We start from the raw sequence: 22729 nt of genomic DNA on the forward strand, positions 1-22729 counted from the left end.
AAAACCACTCATCGTAATTTTTAATATCAACGCTTGGATGGAAATATACCGGCTCGTACAATAACAGATGCCACAAACTAATTCCACAATATACTTCTAGTGCACGAGTCCTTTCATATAAATGTACGAACAATTCAAAATGCACATTACTGGATAGGAATGTCATATCCGTTGTAATTTCGAGATGGAAGAAAAATACGCGGAATACGCCCGTATACCTTTTCTCTTCCATTATTTCTGCTGAGCTGAGCTATGAATTATTCATATTTGTAAATTAATTGTTGAAATATACGAACGGTAAAGCTTATTAGTATTTTATTAACTTTAATATCGTTTGAGGATTGGTACAGGAGTACTATAACTATAGGTCCATGTAACTTATCACGTGACCCGGGCGGTACTTATAGTGTGTTTTAACAAATAAATCCCAAAATGAAAGTCCGTAAATGAATCTATTTTTGGGACTGTTATTGTTACCACCAAGTGAAGTGGATACTATAGATCCAACAACAGGGTAAGAACAAGGATATATTTAACAAAAAGAACAAAATAAAAGCGTATACGACAACAGCCTTTATTCCTCGGCCCAATAATATGACACAACCAGAAATAATTTAAGAACAGTTCCTTTTTGTGCTTCCCAGGGCAAGGGAATGGAACTACGAGCTTAAAGATTCCGGGATGATAATGAGAATCCCTTATACTTCAAATCCGATTCAAATTCCGGGTAACCTGATCCAGTAACCTAGTTACAAACTCGAAAACTATTTCCGAAACACAAAAGTGCAATCTACTAAATAGAAATCTTAGTTCTTAATATTAACAAGGAATAAAATTGCACTGCTCAATTAGTAAAAAATGATAAAGAGGCTTCCATTTCCTGAATGACTGAACTGACTGGCTGAGAAGCAACGAAATGTTATAAGCTTACTGCTTCAGTGTGAACTGGATGTACGGCGAACAGCAGAGCGGCGAGGGCGGCAAACGGTCTCTGCAGACCAGCGACGACCGCACCAGCTCGTGCGACCAGGGCACAGCACGCTGCGTGCAGCGCGATGTTGCACATGTGCCACCACCATGCCGAGAGCCCACATAAGGCGTAGTTTAGTCTGAAATGATAATTCGGTTTTAATATATGTTGGCAGATGGGTTATCATATAATAAGTGGTTACCACTGCAAATATACAATGGTACTGTAAGAAATATTTAACATTCCTCATATCACCATTACGCCACCAACATGGAGAACTGAGCCTTTGAGCCTTTGCCCCTGGGCATGTAGTTACGCTGATTTGCATTTCAAATCGAAGGCGGTAGAAAATATGATGAATGCATTGCACCCACCCAGATGGACTTGGCCAAAGGCTTTATGTAACTCAAGATCGCAAAGGTTAAATATGGCCTGCGATTTCATAATGTACGATCTTGTACTCGGCTTCTATTGTCAACCCCACTCCTTACGCAAGGCTTACACTTAATTGGAGTGAAAAGGATAAATTTTAGTAGATACTTTGGATAAATTATTTTTATTCTAAGAGTGTATGTTATGTTTAAAATATATTACTCTTATATTTAATACAAGAATATTGATCGATAGCACACCTTGGGAATGAAACGATCGCCTCCTGGCTATTTCATTTCATTTAAATTGCTGATATAATAAAAAAAAAAAACCCACCGAATTTCTTTTGCCAGTTCTTCTCAGGTCAGGGTATTTTCTTTTCCGAACCGGTGGTACTGTTGCAATTGACAATCAATAAGAAAGTGTAATACTTCTACATTGAATGAAGCAATTTTAGTTTGAGTTTGAGTTTACAAATGGTAAAAGGTTCATATACGTTGATTACCATGTAATATTCATTTAAAACTAATTTTAACTGTCCATCAGTCAAAATATGATTCATTCAATAGAATTAAATTAAACTTTAAGCGGCGAGAACTCAGTTTCGACTGCATAAGTCACTATTCAAATAAGAATACACTACGCGGATACAACTGGTTACTAGAACATATCCGTAGAGATGAGTCTCCACAGCCATATCACCTTTGTAATATTATTCAATTTCCATGTTGATTTTGAAATCTTTTGTCTACGCAATTCAAAATTTCAAGCATAAGTTAAGACTTCGTGCAGAACTTAAGGCTCTGCGTCCTAAATTCCCCGCTACGTCCAAGGATGTATGGGCGACGTCTTTAATGGGCCTTGCATTGTCTGTCGCAGAGCTCTAATGGTTTTGTGGCTAAAACAGAGATTTTCTTAATGCTTAAATTGCTTTCCGTGAGAAATGTCGCCTTAAACATAAAAGGACAGTTACAATAGTAAACGCTATCTGGAGAGAAATTACGAGACAAGGAGTTTTGAAATACCGAGATAAAGTATAAAATATTGTAGTAATGAATTAAACACATAATGGTTTACTTTTGAGCGTGAATATTATATTCACAGGTTTTATGTCTGGAGTTCAGGCTTTAAGTTTTATGCATGCCTGGAAACTAAGTAATAGTTACAACTAACGTCGGTGCTTCGTCAGGAAAACTGTGATGAAAGACACAAGAGATTTGTGTCTTGATTCCTATGGTTAGTAGCAAACATAGTCAAAAATAATATCAATGTTTATATAGTGCTATTGTATTTCTGCATTGACTATCATTTATAACAAGATAGCCCAATAATGCACAATGAAATATAAAACTTTAAACTCGCTCGAATTTCAGAACAATTTACATTATAATATCCTGTGAAATTTCATCCGAGAAAATACATTTTTAAACGTGTCCAAAATTTTCAGAAACATTTTGAATTCAGCAAAGCTATGTCAAGTACCACGATGTTTAACATAGTTTAGGAAGATTCCCCTTTTGTCCCCAGTAAACGTCTGGCGTTTTACGTTTTGTTGACGTCAAAACGATATACGTGAGATATGCAGCCGCGGGCGATGAAACAAAGCCCGGGTCGGGAGAGACAGCTGTGACGTTTTATTTTAAGACGTCTAATTTCATGTTCCTCTTCACTTAACTACTATATTCAAAGGATCTTTCATCTTTTCCTTCGTACCTTATAGCTGGTTCTTTGATAAAACGAAATGTTTCTATTCAATTACATTTTAAATAGTTTAGCTGTTCACTTATGTTATATTTATAGGTTTCGGAAAAGAAACAAAAGTGATAAAAAAATCTATCATGAAACTTAAACATCAGCAATTTTTTATCATTTACTTAAAATGCCAATAGATTAACAAAAATGCAACAACTTTTTTGTCAATGTAAACAGCAAATAAACCGGCGACTTTTATAAATTTCGAATATTCTTATAATTTCTGTATAAAAAAAAAACAGATTCTTCAATCACAGAAGATTTCAATCGATAGAAAACCGCTTTATATTCGACATTCACTCTTCGAATAAATTGTCCATTTTATTGGTCCTGAGTGCGGTTGAAATTGACAAGAAAGGACACATTGACAGATCATTCTTGATATTTGATTAAAATTTATTTGTACCAGTTCCGTCAAAAATGTATTCAAATCCCATAATGGGCACAAATTATTTCTTAAATGTAAAGCCAAATATGTGTCTGTTTCGAAAAGTAAATAAGTTAAAATCATTATAACTATAAAAAAAAAACAATGAAGGATATCACATTTTTGGTACTTACAATACATAGGTAAAGTTATATGATATCCCTTCAGTATATAGTGATAATGACGTCAGACTACCCCCATATACATAAATTGTCTTAAGAATTTACTTTAATCGTACTTAGTCTGCTACTATTTTACACTAGCACAGCTCTTCAAAAAAGAAAACAAAAATACGGAGTTGTTGGCATCTATCCAGACCGGCACAAAGCCGAACAACGGAAGAATTATTCTCCCTAATTCCATAACGTTCATTATTTTTCGAAAATCCCTCTTAAATACCCTTATTCTAATCTACCTCAAATAAAATAAGGTTTCCACCCACACGTGCGTTTAAGTCTCTCATTAAATACGATATTATCGGGCCGCGTAATGTCACTGCGTCGTAAACTCAACTTGTTTATAATACCCTAATCTTAATAAAGTCATCGGGAGCTGGCTCATCATCTGGATGAATCCGACCCGGTGTACGAGTGTGATTGACGTGTGTTATCCTATGACTTACGCCGAGTTTTGACAGAAATATTTTGTATTAAGTGAGTATAAATAATGTTTTTTGATAATTTGTCAGTTCATTCAAATTACTCTTGTGTGCAGTATTCTCGCTGCTGGAAAAGTTCAACTTGGATTTATTTGGACAACGTTATACTGTTGCAATTTTTTTTTGGTCTGGCACTAAATCTTACATCACTATTACTGGTGAAATTTATGTTTATAATTTTAAAACTTATTTTATTTAATTTTTTATTTTATTTATTTATTTGTAATCGATAACGTTTACAATTACATTTTCCCATTAAGGATTAACAATTTTAATGTTTTCATAGACTATACGATTTTGATAAAAGAAAAAATATCTATATATAATAACAGGTTCAGGTTCACTGAAACTCTGCCACAAGTGCATTCCCCCAACCCATTTGAACAGCATGGTGAAATATGATCCAATATCCTCCCCTTAATGGGAGAGGACGCTTTAAGCCCAGCAGTGGGAAATTTACAGGCTGTTACTACTTACTAATACTGCTATTAGTAATTTAATTAACATGCTGAACCTGCTGAGTTCTATCTGCTCTCTCTGTTTAGTTGTGAGATGCTAATCTGTTTTGGTGTAATTTCGGCCTTCAGATTTCGAACCGGATATGTCTGATTAAACAGATTTGCTCATTAATTGGCAAAGTTCAATATCTGATTGTGTTCAATGCGTCGAGATTGAAACATCACATCATCAAATTTTGTACGCAACTAATCTCTCAGATTATTACTTGTCAAATTATTCCTAAATATGATAAATAATCCTCTCAAGGTTATTTGTTAAGCTTAAGAGTATCCATATTTTGATATTATTAGGATACTGTACAAATTAATTGGTCTGAGAAACAGTTTTCAGCAGAACATGAGATACGCCTGATACTATCATTAGAAAACTGTATAAAAATTAGTCACCCAGAAATAAAACTTATTAAACAGTTATTAAATGAAAAAAATTAAATAAAAGTAGTCTATTTGGTTTGTTATCTTTCAGTCCGTCCTAATATTTTACACCCCTGTTTAAAATATAATATGGAATGCAGTTACATTTATCTTCTGGGTATTTGTTTGAATTAGGACATTTTTCTAGCAATTGGATATTAGATACTCTCCTTATACATAGTAATAATTAATTAGATTTAGATTTATTATGTATTCACTTTCTACCGGTATGAATTGATATACCTCTATTAATATTTTTCATTATTTTCACGCTTTAATTCCGGAACAGGCCAAAATCGAAAACCTGTTTAAAAATTTCATTCGAGTGGGTTTTTGAACAAACCCTTAAGTATCGTCATTTAATAAGATTATATTAAATGTAAAGCTACTAGCATTTCGGGATTTTTATTTCATTTCATTTATAAATTTATTACGATATGCCTCGATCAAATATGCCCTCCTATTTTGGTAAACAGTAAGCCTAATTCAATGTTCTTTATGGCATGTATGGAAGTGCAACACTCACGTGCCTCAATCGCGCTAACACGTTTAGTCATGTGTCTGATTTCTCCAGTCATGTAGAATGCTATCTCAATGGATCATGACATTTAGGTATTGTGTACTACAATATTTCCTTTGCGAGGGGCTTATATTTAAAATTGGCAGCTTTTACTTGTCTTCTTTGTTACGTATCATACGTAATTATTTTTATTCCATGATTATATTTGGTTTTTACTATAGGTTGGTTGGTACTAACATTGCTATAATTACAAACTCATTTATTACGCATAACGTGTGTAAGGTGAAACAAGTATCTTAGCTGTCACTAAGCTCTCCTTTGTAACGAAATTGTTTCCTTATATTTATGTAAATGTAAAAAGAATCATAATATAGTCTTCTAAGCCCAAAAATGGCTTTTACGGAATACCACGAATCACTAAGTTGTTATCAGTAGTAATTAGCAATCAAGAATAAAAAATAACTAAATGATATGATTAATTAATTCAAGAAAGACATGTCAAAGGCTCTTTACTTGAAAAGAAGTCTTGGAGTTTAATCCGCCACCACTTTGCAGTGCAATTTGAAGGGCACTGGACATATTTTATCAAACATATGGAGATTATTGACTTAATTTTTGGAGATACTTGACATCTGCCACTTATAAATATATAGACAAACAGTATAAAATGGTCAACTTACAATACCATCAAGATTTGAGAGACTTTGACCCAGAGAGAATGTGCAAGATACGCACGATAAAGGATGTAAATAAAATTTTGCTACATATTAAAATATAAAGGACAAAGTTTACTTGGCGGTAGGGCTTTGTGCAAGCCGGCCTGGGTAGGTACCACCCACTCATCAGATATTCTACCGCTAAACAACAATACGCAGTATTGTTGTGTTCCGGTTTGAAGGGTGAGTGAGCCAGTGTAACTACAGGCACAAGGGACATAGCATCTTAGTTGCCAAGGTCGGTGGCGCATTGACGATGTAAGGAATGATTTATATTTATTACAGCGTTATTGTCTATGGGTGAGGTGACCACTTACCATCAAGCGGCCCATATACTCGTCCGCCAAGCTATTCCATAAAAATAAAATTAAAAAGACTCCAACGAAGAAAAAACAAACCGTGATAAAGATTCTAAATGATAAGAAATTCCAAGGCATTTTCCATCGAGAATATAAAGAAGACTTAGCGTTTACACTTTGAAAGCGGCTGTAATTTGTGTTAGCAGAAGTTATAACTGAAGCAATGGCGCAACGCGATGCTCACTAACTTTATATTATGGTAAGTACATTTTATCTAAAGCTGGACCCCATTACTTCCCATTACCAGTTGGATGAGCTTAACAAAGTAGGATATGTTTTAATGCTATAATTTTTAATTTTTATTTTCCGAGCCACTTATCTCATTACGATGATAGGTTAGATGGATCATGATTTAATTATTTATTTATTTATGGTCCAAGCACCAACAGGTAAAAAGGTGTAGGAACTTTTCGTCTTGGAAAAATAGAAACAGTTTCGTTATCTCAGTAGTACTTGGTGGTAGGGCTTTGTGCAAGCCCGTCTGGGTAGGTACCACCCACTCATCAGTTATTATACAGCCAAATGACAGTACTCAGTATTGTTTTGTTCCGGTTTGAAGGCTGAGTGAGCCAGTGTAACTACAGGCACAAAGGACATCCACTTACCATCAGGTGGCCCATATGCTCGTCCGCCAAACTATATCATAAAAAAAGTAGTAAAATAAGCTTATTTAGATCCATATCAATATTATTTTTACAGTTTGATGGATGACTAACATATGGTTCAAAGGATTATTTTTTGTAGAAAAATTGTCAGTAATAGCTTGAAGTCTAGAAGTTGGAAGTGAATACTTCCATGTATTGGAAAGAACGTACATCGTTTGGTCCCACACATGAGCTCTTTCTGGATTTGCCGTTCCATCGAATTATGTATTTTCGCAGAGACATATTTCTCTATAATATGTTCTACGTACTCGGCACTGCTCTTTTGGGTTTGATCACTGATTCTCAGTTTATATATCACGTCATTATCAATAGTGGGTGGTAAAACATTTATAGAAGAACAATCAGTGATAAGTTCCATGATAAATTAATTTACCATATTTTGCACAATATAAGGGAAAACTTACCAAAAGATCATATTTTATTTATGTATATTAATACAGTCATAAAAAATCTCATGTACGAAAGTGAGGAAAAACAAACCAAGCGACGTAGAATAACCTCAAAAACATCTGCTTTAAAGGTTAAGAGGTCATTGTCCAACTCAGGGATATTTACAATGTGTCACTTCATTAAATCCTATTCTACTAATATTATAAACGCGAAAGTTTGTGAGTATGGATGTGTGAATGTGACTGTTTCACGAAAAAGCTGCTGAAAGAAATTTGATGTAATTTTATAAAAATATGGGTTTTACAAACATACATCAGATATACACATAGGTTTCAATTAATTGTGTTTTTATGGAATGTGGTTATGACCATAAATAACGATAAATGAAATATAAATAACGATAAATATCAAGTACCCGTGCGAACCCGGGGCTGGTCGCTAGTTATACATAAATATGTGTACATTTATAAACGAGCATATATTTTAATGTAGGATTAAGTTATTTTTGTGAATTTCATTAAATGTATCTTTACAAATTATTGTTACTGTAATATATAAAGCTGCTATGACAATGACACAAAACGCGTGGGTCAGACGTACGTCTAATTACGAAAATAAGCATTCATCTGGTTAATTGAGATATACGCAGGTCTGGCGATGGATTTAATTTTCACGTTGGAACTCAGTGGAGATGTAATGGTCGCTCATATGTAATTAAATGATTTATTTATTTAATTTATGATTTTCTTAATAAAGGATACGCACTAAATATATGTATATTCTTAAAATTATACAAAATAAGGGTGACAAGTCGTGTGCTCCTTCAATTATAAAAGACAACATCATGTACTATTTATCAGAAATAATTTTAATAAAATTAAGATAAAAAGTGAAAAGGTAATACATATAAATATAAATAAAATATAAATATTGGACAACTTCATATACATTACTCTGATCCCAATGTAAGTAGCTAAAGCACTTGTGTTATGGAAAATCAGGAGTAACGACGGCACCACAAATGCCCAGACCCAAGACAACATAGAAAACAAATGAATTTTCAACATCGACTCGGCCGGGAATCGAACACTTGACCACGGAGGTCGTCAAACAGCAGTAAAATCAAAATCAAACATAAATTGGCAATGTCAAATTAAGAATAAGCTTATACTTTTATTTCACGTTGGGTTTTTTAACCTTAGTTTAGATAGACACGCTCTGAATTTAGATAAGTTGTAACGATGAATATCGAGGTCAATATAAATCAATGAAGTTTATTTGCTGGAAAATTATGGCAACCTGACTGACTAGGTACTACCCATTCGTACTCGTACTACAGCAGAATACACCTCATAATTGACCAATACTGGTACTGTACCATTTATATCCAGAGAGTTTTAGCTGGTTTCGTATGTATTGGTGTTTTTGTCATCTGGTCTGGGAACAGTCTATACTTCACAAATTAATAGTTGTATAAAAAGTCTTCAAAGTAAAATAAAGTAACAGCCTGTAAATTTCCCACTGCTGGGATAAGGCCTCCTCTTCCATTAAGGAGAGAGTTTGGAACATATTCCCCCACGATTTCCAATGCGGGTTGGTGGAATACACATGTGGCTCAATTTCTATGAAATTTGTCACATGCAGGTTTCCTCGCGATGTTTTCCTTCACCGCTGAGCACGAGATGAATTATAAAGACAAATTAAGCACATGAATCAGCGGTGCTTGCCTGGGTTTGAACCCGCTATCATCGGTTAAGACGCACGCGTTCTAACCACTGGGCCATCTCAGCTCTGTAACTATCGCAACATTTATGAATATTTAATTCTTAATATTTGTTTCGAGTTTAAATGCGACATTTTCACTGACATATATCAGAGTTAGGATCGTTAGATAAAACTACTTACAATTATTTACGATTTCCTTAATGTCTCAATCACTTTAATTTCTATAAATTATTAAACAATGTCGCTTTCTGTCTGTACAGCCGCTTTCTTCTTCTTAATAGATTTTGATACGGTTTATATTAAAAGAAAGAGCGATAAACGAGAAAGGTTTGTTTATATAATTGGCAAATATTTTGTACAAATTTGAAGTTGTTCAACTATAAGAAAATGAATATATATTTTTTTATGATACAGGTTGGCGGACGAGCACACGGGCCACCTGATGATAAGTGGTTACCATCACCCATAGACATTCCTTACATTACCGATGCGCAACCAACCATCGGTCCATGTTATGTCCCTTGTGCCTGTAGTTACTTGCTCACTCACTCTTCAAGCCGAAACACAACAGTACTGAGTACTGTTGTTTGGCGGTAGAATATCTCATGAGTGGGTGGTACCTACCCAGGCGGGCTTGCACAAAGCTACCAAACAAAATAAATATTCTATTCTAAGTACAATTCTTATATTCTTTACTAGTAGTCGCCTGCAGTTTCACTAGCGTTTTAGCGTGTTGTCATGTTTTAGGCAAAAAAAGTAACGTATGTTCTTTCTTGGAGTTCAAGTTTGCTTCATACGAAATTTCATCAAATTCGGTCCAGCGATTTGGTTGTGAAAGAGCAAAAGTCAGAAAGAGTTACTTTCACATTTATAATTTTTTTTTATAGATAAAAATATGAGACAACATCATATACATTATTCTGATCCCAATGTAAGTAGCTAAAGCACTTGTGTTATGGAAAATCAGAAGTAACGAAGGCACCACAAACACCCAGACCCAAGACAACAAGAGAACTAGTGATAATCTATATCGACTCGGTCGGATATCGAACCCGGGACTTCGGAGTGGCGTAACCTTGAAAACCGGTGTACACACCACTCGACCACGGAGGTCGTCCAAATTATATATGTACAATATTAATATAGATTATTCAATTGAACCCGTGCGGTATATAATACCTAGTTCATATATGTCTAATATTATTTTAATGTACCGCATAGTTTAACAATAAAAACAAAGCAAGATGATATCACCCGGTTAAAATTTAATAAATGAACTCACTCCGGTCACAGTTAGTTGCGTGGACGGTAATTAGTGGACCTCATTGTGAGTCGGCGCCGCAAATTAAACTGCACACTGGGCTATAGTGGGTAATGTCGCACACTTACTTTTATATTTAAGGTTACGAGCGACTATTGTAATTATAACTACATTTATTAGTGAAATGGTTTCATGTGAGTGACTCTTTATACTTCTATAGACACGTCAGCATTGTGACCGCAATTATATTGTGATATGGTTTGAACAAGTAGTTAGTATAGAGATATAAGTTAGTTAGTAGTTATTTATTAATGGCGCAGAGACTCCTTACTAATATAATATAATAAGTGTGAAAGTAAGTTTGTTTGTATGTTAATGACCTAATTTCTCACCAGTTCTTCTCGGTGGAATCTACTTTCCGAGTCGGTGCTTTATGACCCTTTTTAAATAAAGAATATTTTGATTTCGTTTTTTTAATGCATTTACGTTTTCGGCGGAAACATCTAGTTTAATATTTTATTCAACGTATTATTACAAATATATTTTTTAACGTAATGATCAACTCTCTGCTAAAATCGAATTATAAAAAAAATGTACTGCAGTAAATAACAATTAAGATTAATAAGATTATTACAAATAAATTTAAATAATTCAGTATTTAAATTTATTTGTAATTGAATGATAATCAATTTATTTATTCATTTACGAGTCTCCAACAAAGGATACTCACTAATTACACATTCAAATTAAACCGGTATAAGGGTTATACAACTTATGTGCTCCTTCAATTATAGGAAACCACAGCATGCATAGCAGAAATATTTTTAAACATATAGAAATTCAAAGTGATAAATTAATAAATAAAAGTAAAAATACAAATTAGTATCTTAAAATTAGGGAAAAGCTTATAAACTAAATTTTTTTATTATTGTATTAATAATATTACGTTAATTATATTGGATGATAACTTCAGATCAAGTTGTTACCTGGATCAATATTACATGAGGTGATATTAACATTATAGGATCTCGCGTTTGCGATACACGCTACCAACATTATATTCTCGTATTATGACTAGGAATTTTCTAGGGATTATTTTGCTAGTAAGTTAGTTCCAAGACTATTTGTATTAAGTTCATCTTACTCGAAATCCTTTCCACTCTCACTACACCCGTGGAATGGGATGGGATTACCCTGTACGATTCTGCCATAAGCAAGTTGTATTTGTATAAATATTAGGTACTAGTTGTGGTCCGCGGCTTCGCTTGCGTTTTAGGGGTCGCGTTGGTTGTCACGTGTTAAGCAAAAAAAAATAGCCCACGTATTTTTCTTAGTACAGGTTAGCTTCATTATTTTTTTTTAATTCGATTCATTGGTTTAACCTTCCTCGGTTCTTCGGGTCATTTTGACCCGAATCTGATGTTTAACTGGCAATAAAAGTTGTAATTTTTAATATAATTTATTAAGACTTCAGGACAATTATTAATTATGTATTCACTCTATATAAGCACTATAAAATTATAGAAAAGTCTCTTATCTTAGCTAGAATAAGTTTTTTCCATCTTAGGTTCCTCGGGTCAATAATACCCGAGTATGAAAAAAACCCTCGGGTCAGAAAAGCCCGTGTTCGTTAACAATAATGCTTTGTTGAATTCTAAGGATATAGTTACAATTTATAAATATTAGTCAAACCTCAATCATCACTGATGTGTTATTGTTGAAAGTAAATTGAGAAAAATATTTGTTTACATTTGCATGCGGTTACATTACATTAGTTTCGTGAGACGATTATTTTTATTTGATTCATTTGTTGTTTGGATCGGATGTATTCCGCTAGTGTTTGAAATGGCTCACAATTTGACTTATTCTATGATTTCGCAAATTCTAAACTACGATATAAATTCTGAAGATAAAATAATTAGTGTAATGGAGAATTATCCTAAACCTGTGTTTTCATCTACTGTTGCATTCAATTCAAAAATGGTTCTCGTTTCTTACATTCCTAAAAAAAATAAGAATGTAATTCTGTTGAGCACAAATCACAAAAAAATAGAAATGCATCATTCAGAGCAGAAGAAACCAAAAATGATCATGGACAAGAAAAGGTGCTGTTGACTTTCTAGATAAAATGATATCGGCCTATAGTTGTAAACGAATGACAAGAAGGTATATATAGTTCATAACATGATTGATATTTCATGTTTCTATAATTTCTTATTATACTGTGACACCCATCCAGACTGGAGACAGTTTCTAGAGAAATTAGACATGGGATTGGTAAATGATCACATCGAGCGTAGGCAAACTCTTCTTCGGACAAATGCTTCACGGGAATTAGTACTATGAAGTACGAATACAGTCAGATGTTACCGAGACAACTAATACTTCAACTACTCAGAGTTCTAATAAAAGGAAAAGGTGCAGTGTATGTCCAACTTCGAAAGATGTAAAATCATCAAAAATCTGTAAAAAATGTAAGAAATACATAATATGTCCAAAACATTCTGAAGTTTTGTGCCTTTCGTTTTGCCAAGATAATGAGCAATATAAGTATAATATAGTCGTTTAATGTAATTTTATTCGTATTTAATAAATATGATTTAAAAATATTAAGATTTAAATATTAGATTTTGTATTTAATTCAAAACAATTACTCCATATTTTTGCCATCGGGTCAATATGACCCGAAGGCCTCAAGTGTACATTGTATTTGAAGAACCGAGGAAGGTTAATAGTGAAGGCAGACAGAAACGCAGAGTTACTTTATTTTTTTTTAATATTAGTACAGATAAAATAGATAATTAAAATCATTAATGTATTTACGTAAAAAATCTTTACATTTTTATTTACAAACAAAAATTAAACATTGTTGTATATAAATATTTGAAGTGTGAACTCCGGTTAATTATAATATTCTTTAAAAGAAAGCTTCTAATAAAAAAAGATTTTAACCTCTCTGTAACTCATTTCTAGTGAGTTTAAGGAATAAGAAAGCTCATCTAACTACAGATGCAACTTTAAAGCTCAAGATTGCTCTTTGAGAACTTTAATTAATTTCTCAGGTAAAAATAGCAAGGCATTGAAGGAATTTGTTTTAAACTAAGGCTTTCAATTAACAAGTTATTTCATCTTTAATCAAACGGATTTATATCGTAATTAGCTCAGCGCAGCGTTACTGTCGGGAAGTTAAAGGAATACATTCGTTTGTTTTATTGAATCGTGTTTCTTATTTCAATGAAGAATGTGACCTTTTTTTGTTGGTGCGATAAAAATAAAGTCATTAAAATACATCAAAAAACTTGCCTGAGGATAGATTGGGAAGCCTTGGGAATTTAACGATCCCTTTCTGTTTTAAAAACAGATGATTTATCATTGTAAACAATACAATAAGACAGTACAACTCAGAGAAAAAAACAGCTGAGTTTCTTTTGTTAGTTAGTCTTGGGTCATCCTTGCTTATTAAAACAACCGATGGTAGAATCTTAACAGTTAACAAAAAAGTGTATGTAGTGTGTGATTGAATTAAAGTACACGAAAAATTACGTATAATAAAATTCAACTGGTCATACTGGTCATAAAGTCTGTGTCACAGATACATCAACAACAAACTCCTCTCCCTTTGAGGAGAAGGTTTGGAACATATTCCACCACTCTGTTGCGGTTTGGTGGAATGCACAATTGGCAGAACTTCTAAGAAATTAGATACATGCAGGTTTCCTCACGATGTTTTCCTTCACTGCCGAATACGAGATGAATAATAAACACATGAAAATTCAGCGGTGTTCGCCTGGGCTTGAGCCCGCAATCATCGGTTAAGAAGCACGCATTCTAACTACTGGGTCATCTCGACTCTCGACAGATATATCGCTGCCTATAAAATATACTGTAACACAAACAGATGGTTCGTACAAAAAAATAAATATACATGTATACACAATTTCCATAAACAGAAATTTCCAAATTCATATGACCGGTTCTTTTTTATAAATCACGAGACAAGGGTACCGCTTGGTGGTACGCGCACTGTTCGTTTTATCACGCACGAATGAATTGGACGTTTTCATTGTTTAGTAAAATAAAATAATTTCGCTTACAACAAATCAGTTCAAGTAACCTTTGTTTTATGAATTATAATAAAAAAAAAAAACAGGAAAATACAAAACAATACAACGTCAACTTTTTGCTTCGTTCCCATTTCGCTTACTGTTCTTAATGAATGGAGGAAAAATAATTTAGTAATATTCTCTTTTAGGATTGAAACGGCTGAGAAAAACGGACGAGGAAACTTATTGAAATCGTCCTTTTTATATAGAATATATTGGCGGATGAGCATATGGGCCACCTGATGGTAAGTGGTCACCATCACCTATAGATAATGACGCTGTAAGAAATATTAACTAATCCTTACATCTTCAATGCGTCACCGACCCTGGAAACTAAGTTGTTATGTCCCTTGTGCCTTTGGTTACACTGGCTCAATCAACCTTCAAACCGGAACACAACAATACTGAGTACTGTTGTTTGGCGGTAGCATAACCGATGAGTGGGTGATACCTACCCAGACACAAAGCCACCAAGAATCCTAATTGAATTGTTCTTTGGTTGACATATTTCTTTCATATTTTACATTGATATACGAAGAATAATACTTAAATTTTCAATATAACCTACATGGGTGATAGACGAATCATCCAAAACATGTGTTTGTTTATATATACTAACTAGAAACAGAAATTCTAATTAAAAAAAAAGGGGGCGATCATGATTTTTTTATACTTTTTGCGAAGCGTAAAGAAACAAGTTGTTAGGTTAACAAATACTCCAGTATTCATGTAGTTGAAAGTATAATGATTTAATAGGTTACTTAAAACTTTTAAGATCTTTTAAGAAATTAGTTACATGTTTAAATTGTTCTGAAATCTTATAATCACGTAAGATCTTTTGTAGACTATCTGAACAATTTAAAACCGTTGGTCAAGTTCCGTAACTTCGTCGTTTTGATCCCTCGCTCAAGCCCTTCGTTGTTTCGTTCAGGAAATCCTTTGTTGAGAAAGTTTATAACAAGGCATATGTCTTGTTATTTTATTTAGCAACCGAATTCCATTATATATGTATAAACCGTATTATATTTTCATATTCAGTCACACTAATAAATTTTAAATTTGTACGAATATCCAACAAGAGTTTATTAACATAAGAATTAATAGCATTAAATATATACAAATATGAATTAAAACTAGTAACTGTATAAATCTTGACCGCGTAGAATGGTGACAAGAATGCAAGTAGCATCGCATGAATCGCAATTTCGATCCTCTGGGCAAAAAACGAACCAGTCCTCCTATCACCAGTGGAGGCAATGAGGTGAGGTGTTATATTTTTGATGAAGCTTTTTGCACCACTACTCCAAGGGCCAAGCGTTTCGACAGCGGTCAGTTTCAATTTCACAGCATCAAGAATACTCGATACTCAATTTTATGACTTATCGATTACTCTTGGACAATTAGTCTAGCACGTAAGTCTATATAAGGCGCTACGAGAGGACACTCGTACACTATTGTGTGAATCCCTTGTAGGTGATCACCCGTGGCTACTTATATATGTTAGGTATGACCTAGACAAGATGTACTATGTAATCCCAAAGGTATCAGTTATGAGGTCTACTATGGAACCCTGCGGACGAACTAGGTAGGTTTCAGGGTCGTCTACTACCAATAACACTTTGGTGATAGAATCGGCATGTTTATAATAATGATCATACCAATTTTATATATTTAAAGAAAACAAAGAAGTATGCTCATCAAACATATATCATCATAATATTCCTTGAGGTTGTAATTACGCTTATATCAGTTATTATCGTTTGTGAAAAAATATATCTAATAGTTATCTTCGTCAGAGGCACGAAGGTGATTTTGAAATTCAGAAATAAAAATGGTTAAATGAATATGTTCGAAGCTAAGGCCCTAGATTCTAGGAAAATACTTTCAAATAATTTGGTAAATAGAGTTGACGAATATAGAAAATTAACATGTTATTAGACTCTTAGGATGGGAGCTTCTTTCTCCCAAAGATAAAAAATCTCGCTATCAAAACTCGGTCTAATGATGGCCATTCAAATACAGTGTGTGAGTGAGGTCCCACTGAAGCCGCCTAAATTAATCAGTTGCTTTGGATCGACTGATATTGTTTTTACTAAAATTTAGCAGCTCATTGCCAAACATTCACAAAAATATATAAGATAACTTAAGAAAAAAATACGAACAATCAATACTATTCATATTAATTCTTACTTTTCTTATTTATTTCAATTCAACTATTGCAAAAACTAAAGTATACACCACAAGCGACAATAAGATAGACAGGCATAATAGATCTGTTATAAAAAAATAAATATATAAGCGTCTCGAATAAATTACGTACTAAAATTTCTCGAAAAGCTTAAATATCTAACGCTCATTACTTATATTTTTAGAATTCATCATTAAAATATCAAAGAAAATTTCCATTCTTATAATATTTTAGCAATACGTAGATTATTATGAAGACGTAATTGTTTGTTTTATTCAGGAGAATCAATCATTATAAAATACTGTATAGATTTGATGGTGTTTCTGGTAAATTGAAATGATGGCCTAAATATGTTGATACCGTATCGACTTTCTTGGTAATAGTTCAAAATGTTACATCCATTGCGTTCATGAAAAAAGATGTCTAAGTTGATACCCGATTGATCCTTTCTCATATATACCTACAGGGTTATTGGTAAATCGACGTATTTCCGTTAGGAGGTGATAGGGGTGACTATTTGCAATAATTTTAACCCCCATAGTGCAAAACTTAACCATCTTTGAGTTATCGCGGTTTTTAGCTTTTTTCAAAATTTGTCAAAAATGCAACTTTCATTTAAAAAAAGTATCAGTTAAAATCATTTTTTTTTCTTCTGTTTTATAATTACGATTAAATACTGGATATTTGTCAAAGTTTAAATAATAATTGTGAATGTGTGAAAAATGTATATTGTACACCGATTTTCTTTTAATTAAGATTTAAATAATTTTCGAAATAGGTTACGATATTGATTATTTTCTTTTAGTGCATGCTGTGTTCTTTTTTAAGTAATTGTGACACTTGGAATATAATTTTACTTTTGTTATAATATTAAAATCTACTATTTACAAAAATACTATTAACAAACAAACACAATTATATTTAATAAAAATAACAACAACATAAAACAATACTTTAAACATGCATCTGAAATCAATCTTTTTATCCTGTGTCTCAACTAATATGGCCGTCGCCCGCCTGCCCGTCAGATATCTTCTCTAACGCTTAGTTGTATGTTCGGTGACGTCACTTCATTTTCGTTCAACAATATATTATTGGAATCAGTGTACACATTGTTGAAGAACCAAATACAATAAACAAGTAAAATAAATAGAAGTCATTTCTCTTCTCCTCTTTTTTAAATTAATTTATTCATTCGCGTGATAATAATGTGTACACATCTTTCGAATGAGCACAAAAGTCCCACTTCATTACTACCGTAATTACAAAAAAAACGTATTTATTTTGAGTAATTCAGTTGTGACGCAATAATTTTCATTTTAAAGTATTTTAATGAAAGTTTAATGCTATTTCGAGTCGTCTCTTTCGAAATTGCGCTCACAGTAAAGTGTCGTCAGCGAATGTTTACATCTGAGAGCTCTTAAAAATTACAAATGAGATAAAAAATCCTCTTTATTATACAATCAGTTATTTTATATACATTTAAATAAACCTAACTTAATGATATTAACTATAAGAGCACATTTTGATGATACCGTCGTTTAATAAAAAGGCTGAGACATAAGGGATTCGTTTTGATATCAATTTAATGAGTTTGCACCCGCTTCTGTTAATTCCTGGATTCAATCAATGTGCTACTCTTATCAGCAGCAAATGCTCGTAAATAGATAAAGTAAAAACGTAAAGTAGCAGCCTGTAAATTTCCCACTGCTGGACTGGTGGCCTCCTCTCCCATTAAGGAGAGGGTTTGGAACATATTCCACCACGCTGTTCCAATGTGGCTGGTGGATATGGTGCAGAATTCAATGAAATTAGACACATGCAGGTTTTCCTTCACCGCCGAGCTCGAGATGAATTATAAACACAAATTAAGCACACATATATATAGTGGTGCTTGACTGGGTTTGAACCCGAAATCATCGGTTAAGATGCACGTGTTCTAGCCACTGGGCCATCTCGGCTCATCTCGGTTAGAATGTTTGCATCTTAACCGTAAATAGATGTCTCGCTAGAACTACTTCTTAATGTTATACCTTCGACGGACATTAAAGTGACATGGGTCATAATTTAAAGTAACATTGTAGATATAATCTATCAAGTGCACATAAAAATTGAACTGCGCTTCCGTCAATCAGTGTAACGTAATGTATCGTACATTGTAAGCAATAGAAAGTCAAACAATCAAAATATTCTGTATTCAAGTAAGCTCATAATCGCACTTTTGATTCTACATGTTTCAGCATTTAATTAAATGTTAAGTAACTACCAAGTTCGGAACGTAACTCAACTCAACTTAAAGTCAATGCAAGAAACTCAGTACTTACTTTGGTAAGAGTTACTTGCACCGACTCGTACGAGACCACAAACAACAAATACTAACTAACTGCAGGCAGAGGTCATAACAACTTAGCTCTCGAAGTGATTTTTTTTATGATATATTTACCTACAAAGGCAGATTAGCAAATGGGTACCTGATGGTTACTGGTCATCCTCGTTTATAGACAATGGTGCTGTAAGAAATATTAACCATTTCTTACATCACAAATGCACCACCAACTTAGGGAACTTATTATGTACTTTGTGCCTGTAGTTACACTGACACGCTCACCCTTTAAAACAGAACACAACAGTACTGAGTACTGTTGTATTCTGTTTGGCTATAGAATATCTGTGGAACCAACCCAGACGGGCTTATACAAAGTCTTACCACTAAGTAACGACTTAAAGAAGGGTTAATTTTTTTACAATGCGTTGTCTACGAGTGATGGCCACCACTTAACATCTGGTAACATATAACCGGCCTAACTATTACCTAAAAGAATAAATATATCAAGCCGATTGTAAGAACAAAATACACTAATATGCGATATAAGAATGATATTGTGCTGATATTCTTTGTTACTTTATATTCCGCCTTTGTGTAGAGAGCTCTTTAGCCTATATGGCTGAGTGACTTATTCCTTTGTGACGTCACAGCATGTCGACTCATAATTTATTTGTTCAATGAATTGGTTACAATTTATTCAATTCTTATGACTACTTATAGTTATTAAGTTATCTTCTAGCTATATATTATTACGCCATATTTACGTTTCCGTATAACCGTTAATTTATTCAAGTAGGCATTTACAAGCATTTTGAAATGTCATTTAACAAACTTTATGTAAGTGAAGCTACCAGTGGTTCTAAAAGTAGATTCTACCAAGAAGAACCGGCAAGAAAATCAGTAGTTACTCTTTATATACAGTACTTACACATTATATTTATATTTATTTTTAACTGAGATTAAATAAGTTATCAATTTCTAATTGTAACTATTTATTTTGTTTTTCTTCATCATAATCTCTGCATCGCAGCAGGTCATTAACCTTGTCAATCAACGTACACTAAACTTAATTAGAGTTAAAAGTTATTTAATTGTACTTGTTTTATAAGCAACATAGAAATGTAATCTCGATTTACGTGTTAACATAAATAAGTGCTCAATCAGATGAATCAATATTCCTTTGCTCCCTTTTGTAATCTTGACATCGATTGTAACACGATTTTTATTGCGAGTATTTTCGACAATTAGCCTCCCCCATTCTTTAAAACATTACGATGAATATCAAAAGGATATATACACATGAGTGCCTTTGAATATGATCAAAAGATTACGAATATTTTATTATGTACCAGATTAGGTTTATATTTAATCTTACACCAGTTTCACGTGATCATGAGCTTTTGTAATATGCTTATGAAGGTAGATGAAGGGGATCAATTTCGACTTTAAATATACCGTAAAATTTCCAACAGAAAGGATCAGTGCTGCTCATCATAACGTATTTCGCCTCGCAGGTTCTTCCTTGTAATAATGAGGGTTCAAAAGACCCATGGTCAATAATTTGCTTAGTTTAATAATTTATCGACCAAATGCTTTTAATTTTTTGCTTATAATAAATGTATTTTTATTAATAAATCGATATAACTAAACAAGTATTGTATCGTCTTCTAAGACTACTAGATATTATTTCATGTCTCAATTGGGAGGTGGTAATATTAAGTTCTTGATAGTGTAGTACTTCTTTAATTTAAGTTTATTGGGTAGTTTTTTTGATTTAAATAATGAATATTAAGTAACAGCTCACAGAAGAAGATTCTGTATATACTCAGTTTTTAATCTTTACTTTAATAATATTAAAGATTAAACAGTTAAATAAATCTATAATAATAAATGATTTTATAATAGTATATAAAATATGGAATCGCGCTTTGATGAGAATATAAATATTAAATCATAATATAACTTAGAAAAAGAAATCTATTCACACTTCTTATATTATATGCAAGTATAGTCTAAATGGTCACGGTCGGTTTGGTATTACATATATTCCCTTAGGAATGATTACGTGAGAGGTCTGTCGCCAAATACATAATGTCTGCTGTACGAATAGACACGGTGTGACGTCATCCTGGTTTATAAGAACAATTTATGGATGCTAAGAAATATTATATAAATATAAACTAACAGTCCGTATATTTTTGACAATCTTAGAGAGGCCTTTGTTCAACAGTGGATGAGAGCAGTATGAGTATGGAGCTTAAAGCTAAGACTATACAGAGTATATTATACAAGTGGATAAAAAGCTGTGTAATTGATTTGTTAATTTTGTTATTTTTCAAGTAAAATAAACTTAAAAGTTATTTTAAGCTGAATAACAATGTAACTACTTGTTATCGTTATTTTATTTATATTTTATTATATGTAGATATTTAAGCAACGTTTAACCATTTTACCGAATTTAAAATAGTTATTTTGATTTATATTTCAATGCAATAAAATCAAATTAAGAACTAGAATTTAGGTTTACTTACATTCTATAATAAGTTATACCTAACTAAGTTAATAGATTTAAAGTATTCTTAAGTAATAATTAATAAAAACCCAAGTTAGAAGTCTTATAAAGTATTTTTGAAGATTTATAATTTTAGCATAAATACTAAAATAATCGAAACTTTCGGAAAAGTTCCGTAAAGTTCAGACTAAGTCTCGGATTTCGAAACATAATCTTGTATTTCGAAATTAAAAGTTGAAAGGTATAACGACATCGCAAAACTTTTATATTAAAAATTCGTTCCTTAAAAGAACGTCAACGAAACTTTATGTTAAGATGATAAAAAATTTAAGGCTGTATAATTGATAACTCCTCGTTGAAAATGAAATATTATTTAAGTTTTACTTTGATTAAGTATTATTTTCATAGACTTGGATGCTTCGCTGGTTTAGTGGTCGTTCAAGATTCGGAGGTCCTGAGGTCTGTTTCCCGGTCGAAATAAAAGGTATTAATACAAACAACAAGCCAAATAAGGTTTTTCTTTTAGTTGGGTCGATTGATTATTAAAACATTTTCTGCCACGCACAACCACTTTGTTAATCTGCTTTCACCGGCTGTATTTCCGAACCAAAACGACTTTTGCAAGGTTGGGAACCTTCAAGAAAAGAGCGTACTCTCGTGCGTGCTCATTTGCCCTTAGATCCTAAAAAATATTTAAGTAATAAAATATTTTTTTATTCAATCAAATTTTAAACATTTAAGTAGTCATTACATTTATAATTATTCTGCCTAGAAATTAGCAATTACTAAGTAATTGATTGCTTATCATAAATAAAATCTTGTATTGAGCTTTGTGCATCATTTGCTTGATTTA

The 22729-nt window shown here is 32.8% G+C and overlaps 1 protein-coding gene across 1 annotated transcript in view; it reads right to left on the reverse strand.

Annotated features, from left to right (window-relative positions):
• Positions 1-22729, reverse strand: part of LOC124544499 (protein O-mannosyl-transferase TMTC1-like) — a 120533-nt gene that overhangs the window by 58107 nt on the left and 39697 nt on the right. Inside the window, exon 2 of the mRNA XM_047123090.1 lies at positions 932-1109. Coding sequence (XP_046979046.1) covers positions 932-1109 — 178 coding nt within the window. The remainder of the gene's footprint in view (positions 1-931; positions 1110-22729) is intronic.

Source organism: Vanessa cardui, chromosome 4 (assembly GCF_905220365.1).
Source record: "Vanessa cardui chromosome 4, ilVanCard2.1, whole genome shotgun sequence".
In the NCBI taxonomy this organism is placed as follows: domain Eukaryota; kingdom Metazoa; phylum Arthropoda; class Insecta; order Lepidoptera; family Nymphalidae; genus Vanessa; species Vanessa cardui.